The sequence below is a fragment of the Corvus brachyrhynchos genome, unplaced genomic scaffold (assembly GCF_000691975.1).
Source record: "Corvus brachyrhynchos isolate BGI_N302 unplaced genomic scaffold, ASM69197v1 scaffold904, whole genome shotgun sequence".
Lineage (NCBI taxonomy): Eukaryota > Metazoa > Chordata > Aves > Passeriformes > Corvidae > Corvus > Corvus brachyrhynchos.
This window is the reverse complement of record NW_008237536.1, coordinates 866,591-874,943: the sequence shown is the minus strand read 5'-3', so window position 1 is coordinate 874,943 and position 8,353 is coordinate 866,591. Positions and strand designations below refer to the sequence as shown.

Here is an 8,353-nt window from a genome sequence, read left to right as displayed (position 1 = left end):
TGCTGAACCAGACCACGAACTGGGATGGTGACCTGGGCATTGCTGGTTCTACTCCTGCTCCTGCCCCAGTCACTCTCTGGTGGTTCTCCTGTAGCCAAGGAGAAAAGCTGCTTTTATTTCCCGGGGAAGCAACCCAGAAAACCATGACTTTGTCACAGTAAAAACAAGCAAAAAAAGAGGAAGCTTTTATTTCTGATAGCTGAGTCTGTGTCCCTCCCCATGCCAGCAGCCTGAGGGCAGCAGACCGTGTTCTCCCCGTGTGCATCCCTCTGCCCTTTCAGATAAATGAGGAGAATGAGGACCAGCCACAGCAAATCCCCTTCTGGGCCAGGGTCTGTGTCCTGGAGAGCACCACCCCGCTGCAGAGAGGGGCCTGAGCGGTTTTTCCCTGTCCCTGGTTTTCTCCTGTTCCACAAGATGGCAATGCAATCTAATCGCCTCCCTCAGCGCCAGGTAGATGCTCTCAGCTCGCCTTTGCCTTCCTCCCAGGGAGGGGCTGGGGATGCCAAAAGCAGGCTGTAAACTACAGCAAATTAATCTGTACCAGGTGGGGTTTGTTTTGGTTTTTTTTTTTTAATCTTACCAAATCACCTGAATTAAAAACAGAGCTTTGCTAAACCCATTAATTGGAGTTTTTGGAAGGTTTGGTTTGTTTTAAAACAGGGTAGCTTGGATTATATAAGGTTTCCTGTAGAAAATAATGATTCATGCAGGCTGGGGCCTTTTTCTGCCAGGTTCTGTGATCTCTCTGTTCTAAGTTTTGCTTATTTTTGCCATGGATTTAATTTGTTTTATAAATTATGATGGCAGTTGCTCAGGTCTGTTCCTCTGACGTATCCTGTGTGTTTAGATGAGCAAGTCCCCATCCATTTGTTTTTTTCTCAGTGGAGAGGAGGAGCTGGTTCAGTTGCCATGAAATCAGCCTTTCCTGCAATCTGACTCTTGGAGAAGTTACTCTGATATTCCTCCCCAGTGCTGCCCTGACAACTGCACTGGCTCTGAGTCACCTGTCCAGCCTCTGATGGGATGAGATTTCTTGGCCTGGCAACTTGTGTATTTTCCTGAGTTTCTTTCTTTTTTTTTTTTTTAATTATAATTTTTCCTTCCTTCAATTTTGTTCTGGGTTTGTTGGTTTTTTTTTTAGCGAATTTTTGTCCCATCTGCTACCTGGAAGAAGGACAGTGCTGGTGGGGGGGGGAGGGCTTTGCCTGAGGGCCAAATGGGGCAATCAGGAAACAAAAGATGGGGCTGGGTGTTGGAACATTGCACTGAAATGGCCCTGGCTGGGGCGGCTGATACCGGCTGGATAAAGCTGAGACACCGAGACCTCCTGGAACACGGAGAGGTTGGAGAAAGTGATTCAGAGGTGGAGAGGGGGGAAGCCTGGTGCCTGGAGTAGAGGACACCAGGGAAGAGGAAGAGATCGATGATGAGGAGGTTGAACGTGGGTGATGCATCAGCGAGCACAGGAGAGGAGAACTGAGGAGATGGAGGTGATGGAGGTGGAAGATGAGGGTCGGTCTGGAGAAGAGGCCGAGTCAGAGTCCAGGTACGAGGAGTACACAGACAACGAAGGTGAAATGGAGCCACGTCTCAAACCGGTCTTTATCCACAGGAAGGAGCAGATCACAGTTCAGGAGAGAGGAGCAGAAGCCCTGGAGCAGGAGGCAAAGAGGATGGCAGAGGAGAGGCTCAAGTACACGCTTCAGATTGGAGAAGAGGAAGCTAAGAAGGAGCTGGAGGAGGGCAAGCAGCCACTGGCAGCACTGGATGCACTCGTAGAGATGATGAGAAGGATGGGGAGGAGTACGAGGCCTGGAAGGTCCGGGAGCTGAGGCGTCGTGGAGGAGGAGGAGGCAGGGATGGAGCGGAACCCGACGGAGCAGGAGCGCCAGGCCAGCGGCAAAGGCACCACCAACAGGGCAGGAAAGGGCAAATACAAATTCCTGCAGCAGCACTGCCACCATGGAGCCTTCCTCAGGGATGAGGAGGAGGAGGGGCAAGAGGGAGTTCAGTGCTCCGGCCCTCAGGGACAACTTCAAGCTTCTTCCACTGTCACATGTCAAAAAGTTTGTTCTGAGTTGTTACCCCTGCAGGAAGAGTTGAAAAGAAACTTCAGCAGAAGAATGATGAATCTGTTGGTTAAATTGGGCTCATTTCTGGTGTCTCACTAATTAACTAATAACACCAAGGTGGTGGATTTGATCCCTGTATGGGCCATTCACTGAAGAGATGGACTTGATGATCCTTGTGGGTCCCTTCCAACTCAGAACATTCTGTGATTCTCTGTCTTCACTGATCGCTGTTGTCTTTAACCACACAATCCCAGACTGGCTTGGGTTGGAAGGGACATGGGCAGGGACACCTCCCACTGTCCCAGGCTGCTCCCAGCCCCAATGTCCAGCCTGGCCTTGGGCACTGCCAGGGATCCAGGGGCAGCCCCAGCTGCTCTGGGCACCCTGTGCCAGGGCCTGCCCACCCTCACAGGGAACAAGTTGTTGCTTTGCCATCTTGCTTTCCCATAATATGAAACATTTTTCCTTGGTTTTGTTACCTCAGAGCCCCCAAGGAGCAGGTGAGGAGCCCCCAGGTGACTGATGGTGAGAGGGAATGTCCCAGAGGGTGTTCCCAGCTCAGCAGGGACACTGGGACAAGGTCAGTCATGGTGCTGAGATGAGGCCTGTGCTGGTGGCAGTGTCCCACAGCCTGGTGCTCACTCCTGCAGTGCCTTTGTGCCCTCCAGCCAGCTCATGGCCTTGCTCCGCCTCCTCTTCCTCCTTTTCCTCCTCCTCCTCCTCCTCACACTCACTGTATTCACTTCTCGAATATTTGCCTTAAAATTGCTCATGCTGAGGTGTTGGAATGGATTCAGCTGATAAAAGAGAATGGATCTAAGCAGTCATAAACAGGTTTTTTTTGTAAAAAAAAGGTGGTTTGGGCTTGCTTTATGACTCCCCTTCCAGGTGGGAAGCACAGCATGTCCTGGTGCTGGCAGCTCTGTGTGTGTTGAGCAGGAAAGGATGGGAAGAGCCTTCTGGGTCAGAGGATCCCTTCAAGATAAATTTCTGAGAACAAGCTTGTTTTTTCCCCCCCATTACTCCTATTGGAAGGCTGGAATGGTCATAAACTTATTTCCAGCCTGGACTTGTCAAGGATACTTCATGATGCCCACGTGCAGCCCTTGTTCTGCTGTCCTGAATAGTTCTTTCCCCTTTTTTATTTTTTTTTCCCTCCAATATGTGTGTCCAAGAGATCACTCAGTGTGCCCTCCCCGCTTTTGTTTTGCAGGGCTGAACAAGTGTCTTTACACTTTAATCTCCTAAATTAATCTGTTTTCTGCCAACTCTTTTTTTACACTTCTTCCTACTTAAACTTTTTGGATTTTTAACTACAGGAACCAAGTGCAGCATCCCCGGAGCCTTCTCAGGATTCTGGGTTTCTGTAAACCCTATAACCTGGCTTGTCCAGCAGCTCCAGCACTTCTCTGGCTGTTGGAAATACTGCAATTCCAGCGTGTTGGTGTCCCAGTCATTTTGGTTTGGAGCTGTTTGCTTGGGCCTTTCTCACTCTTGAACACTTTCCACTCAAGTTCATTTTCTTTCCAATTCACAGCAAAAACTATTGTTTATCCCCAGTGCATGGCTTCCTCTCCCATCCCGTGGAATTTCAGCCTTCCTCCATTCATCTTCACAGTTCCCCCTTTTTTTCCCCCATTCAGTCCCAGCTTTCCTGTGTGTTGGTGCTGCTTTCCAGCTTTGTGTCAGCAGCAGATTTCATTAGCACACTTACTTCTTGTGCCAAGGTCATTAATAAAAATATTTAATAAGATCAGCCTGCTGACCATTCCTGGAGGAGCTCTGCCGGTGACCTCCATCCATTCTGATCCTTCTTTCAACGCCACTTCCCCTTTCACCAGTTTCCTGCCCTTCCAGTTCTGCTAATCCCCAGTTTTTCATTTCAGGATTTCCCATGTGGTGCTGTATCACTTTGCTGAAGTCTGTGTGGGTAGGATCTATCTCACTTCCTTTGTCTAGAAAATTCATTATCTGACCAGCTAACCTGGTTAGCTCTGCATGATCTGATTTCCCCTCAGTGCACTCCCAGTGTTTTCTACCCCTTTTAGCATTTTTTTTTAATGTTCTAATTAGTCTTGGTTTGCTCTGGAGCTTCCATCCTGCTCAGGTTGGTCAGACAGCCCTGATTTTAAGGACACCCTGAGAGTGGCATTTCTGGGACTGGGCTGTGAGATGTAAATCAGGCAGAGGTTGAAGCCTGGAGCTGTGAAATGCCATCCCTCCCCATCAGGAGACAGGGTGAGGGGAGAGGGGGAGCAAAAGGCAATAGACATCTTCTTAATTACATTTGCATATGCAGCTGTTCAAACAGACTGAACTTCACCAGTGCCTGTTCATACCTATCAGGAGATTTAGAGCAGCTGTTGTCAGCCCACGTAGTGAGACCCTACAAATCTGGTGGTAAAACAAGCCCCTGGGCACCCTGCTCACCCAAGCTGTCCATCACTGCAAAAGGCCAAGCAATTAATTGTATTTCAATATTGAAAAAAATGGAATTGTGTGAAACATCCATGGGCAACTGCTTACAGCTTGGTTTCCAAGGATACATGTTGCAGAATTAAATCATTAATTTATATTTCTGAAAATGGTGATGAAATGTGTTAATTTGTACATGACCAAAGAGGCTCAAAGTTGCCTCCTTCTGCCTTTTCTTTCCTAATATGCTCAATGACAAAATAATTGCTCTCCCCGATCTGGAGCTGAAATACAACGGTGTTCAGGCTCGGGGATTTCGTACCACATTAAAACCTAAATTAGGGGGGAAATCATCTGGGTTAAATGTTTGCAGTAATTCCTGCAGACTGAAGTTCTGCCTTAGTCTTTGGCTCCCAAATGCTGGGCCTTCTGCAGCCTCTCTTGGTCGTGTCACCCTGAATGCACCCCGGGCCAGGGCTGTGCTGAGCACACAGGGCCTGGGCAGGGCAAGGGTCCAGCATCTGGAATTCTGCTTCCCAAGCCCCAGGCACGGCAGGGACACAACAATGCACGGAGGATGTGGTCAATGGAGAAATTAGTCTGCTAGGGACAAGTGGTTATGTTGTCTGTTCAGGGCTTTGTGAGATGCATGGAGGATGCTGATCCCACCAGAATCTGGGGATATAAATCAGCAGGGGCTGTGAGCTCAGATATTTCTTGTTTTGCAAAAGTGCAGTCGGATTCCTGCCAGTGGACTGGAGGAAAAGTGTCCTCAGGCACATGGGAGGAGCAGTAAGAAAGGCCTGCCCTTGTGGGGGGTTTGTCAGGTCTGGGGATGGGGGGGTGTTTCTGGTGTTGCTTTAGAAAATGTATTGACTCCAAGTGAAAATCAAGCTATTTGTGCAGCGTTCACCTCGTGGCATTCAAACCCAGGAGTCCTGCTTGCAGCAGAGAGGTAACGAAGCCACCTTCATCCCACATCTGGAGCAGGTGGTTCTGTTTTGGGAGAGGATGAGGGATCTGTGTGTCCGGCCAGCCCCGTGAGCCGCGGCTGCAGTGTCCCTGTCCCAGGGCTGTGCTCGGGGTGCTGGCAGCGCTCTGGCATGGCTGGGATGTGGGGCTCAGGTGGCAACGGCCCCACTGGGAATGGTGGGTCCCTGTGACCCTCAGGAGGTTGGGCAATGCCAAGTGCAGGGTCCTGCACTGGGTCAGAGCGATCCCAAAACAGGCTGGGTGGGGATGGATCGGGAGCTCACGCTGGAGCTGCTGTGCCATCCCTGGAGCTGCTGTTTGCAGCGACTCCCACACCTTCCTGGGGAAAGCAGAGGAGGGACACTGGAATGTCACACTTGTTTGCAAACCCAGCTGGATGCTGGTGGTGGGAATGCTCTCCTGCCACAGATCTGCAGCAGCACAGTGGGGTTGGCTGCTGGAATATGCAGCCTGTCTGCTTCAGAAGTGCGGGGCAGGGAGGGCAGGGGTTTGTGTCTGCTGCAGGATGATCACCGTGGGACTTTGGTGTGACACTGTGGTGCATTCTGGGCTCTGCAGGTGTGAGGCTGTGGCTCGTGGGGCACTGGTTGCACTGTGGTTGTGTCCCCAGAGGGATCGTAGCACACAGTAGCTCCTGTGTAATACTTATCTCCTAAATATTCAAAAAACCTGCACCAGAACATTGCTCTGTTGGCAAGGAGAGCAGTACCACTAGCTCTGTTTCAGTGGAAACTTCATTTCCCAAGCCGTCCTCTCTGAATCCATCTGGTTATTACATTTATCTGTGAGATGCATTGGGAAGGCTTGGAAAACTTGCCTCTAATTTGCAGTAGCCTTTTGACGGAGGTGCTGCAGGCTTGCACCTCACCCTTGGGTCATTGTGGGCCTGATAATTAATTATATTTATCACTGTGGCTCCTGGGGCTGAGGGAAGCAGGGAATGGTGCAGGGTGTCCCCGCTCTCTCCTTCCCACCCCTGCTCTGTAAGCATCTTCCCCTCGATGCTGTCTTTTGTCAGAAGCCCGAAAGAATACACTTATTTTAAACTTCTTTCTGCCTCCACAGAAGGACAGTTTTATAGGATACAGACACAGTGCCTACGGGGATTTTTATGGCCTATAGTTTTCTCAGCAAATGGTTTTGAGCACAAGTTGGCTCGGCTGGAATGACCTTCTCTTGTTCATTAACTGTCTGTTGAAAAATATGCGTGTGGTGGTATTTGGAGAGCCTTGATTGGGGTTATTTTAGGTGGTGCAGGGAGGTCTGGGCCTTTCCTTCCCTCCTCATTATCAAGCAGCAGAGGCTGCTTAGGGCCTGGTTTATTTACCTAATAAACTGCCTCTTTATCGTCTAGGAAATGCTCACATTTTTCAGCCAAGAAATCCTAGTAACAGGCAAACAGAGGTCTAGCAGTCAGGTCTGGGGAAACAACAAAATGAAGGTCAGCTAATATTGCTGTTATTCTCTTTCCTGGTGGCCATGACAGCAGGGGTGGTTTATTTGAAGATCCCAGACTCGGAGTCATTGCTCGCATTGTTGGTCCCCCGAGCATGGGAGGCTGTGCCAACACTTGGGATATTAATGTATTCTACAGATCAGTGAATGAGGAATTCCTCCGCACTCCTTTCTTTTGAAAAAAAGGGGGAAAAAATCCCCTTCTCCCCCCTTCCCCCTTCTCCCCACACTTTGTTTGCTGTGGCTTTGTCTGCGGGGTGTTGCTGGGCATCCCTAATGAGCCGGGCAGGAATCGGGGATGGGGCCGGCTGTGGGCCCTGCGGCGGGGCCGGACACGGCTCCAGGTGTGGCAGCTCCCACACGGGCCGGGCTCGTGCGAGGGGATCCCCGAGGAGGAGGAAGGAAAAGGCTCATCTGGGACACGCAGAGCACCCTGATTTGCTTCCTCCCAGGAGAAAATCCTGCCCCGTCCCCCCGCGATGCCTCAGTGCTTCTTTAGTATTCATCCCAGTTCCCAGCCCACCCCCGGCAGCTGCTCCGAGGGGCAGCACTGAAGCAATTCCTGCTCCCGGTGACTTACTGCCAGGGCAAAAGTGGGATCTCTTTGGGAGGAACACGGGGCAACTCGGCCCTGATGATGGAATAAGTGCAGGGGAGCAGGGGCTTGGTGGGATGGATGTGCTGAGACTTTCGCGGGGTTCAGTGGGAATAAAAGCTGGGTCCATGAGGAGACAATTATCCCACAGTAGTGCCGGGGATCAGGGAAAGGCACCCGAGCAGGTTTTTTATATATTCCCATTCCGTTGCAGGAATTGTACTTGGATATTTTTTTAATACATTCTTTGATCCCTCATGGCAATATTAATGAGACGAAAACTCCTAAAGAGCTCTCCAGACACTGCCCTGCTTTGGAGAAGGGTGGACTGAAACACAGCCCCTCCGAGGGCTCCTGACACACAAGCAGCCCCTTTGTTCCCTCTTCTCTATCCCAGAGACACGTCTAAAACGGGGGGGAAATGAGAGGAGGCTGAAGAGGCCGGGAGGAGGCCGGGCATTCCCATTCACAGGAGGAAAATCCCGGAGCAGCTATTGAGGCCGGGCTGCCGGGCAGTGCTCCGGGCGTTTGAAGTCCAGACAGAGCTACTCCCAGGACGTAAGTGGGATGCTTGTGGGCTGCCTTTCACTTGGGCTTAATTAAGAAACTCCCAGGCTTTGTCCCGAGGGGGCTGTTAATGTGTGAAGCTCGGGCCCCCCATGCAGAGGGGCTGGGCTGGAGGGGACGCGCACACGGACACGGCTCCTGTGCCGTGGTGCCAAACTGCAGAGCAGTGAGTGGGGGCTGGCACCACCACAGGTCAGCCCTGGTGTGGGAGCTGGCACCGCCACAGGTACGCCCCGGTGGGGGAGATGGCCGC

General features: G+C 51.1%; 1 protein-coding gene across 3 annotated transcripts in view; it reads left to right on the top strand.

Annotated features, from left to right (window-relative positions):
• STX8 (syntaxin 8) overlaps positions 1–8,353 on the top strand; it is an 84,446-nt gene that overhangs the window by 55,718 nt on the left and 20,375 nt on the right. The window contains exon 6 of one of the 3 annotated variants that reach the window (XM_017731595.1): positions 1,616–2,085. The exons of the other annotated variants lie outside the window; for them this stretch is intronic. Coding sequence (XP_017587084.1) covers positions 1,616–1,782 — 167 coding nt within the window. The 3' untranslated portion in view covers positions 1,783–2,085. Of the gene's footprint in view, positions 1–1,615; positions 2,086–8,353 lie in introns of those variants that run through there. 3 annotated transcript variants of the gene reach the window in all.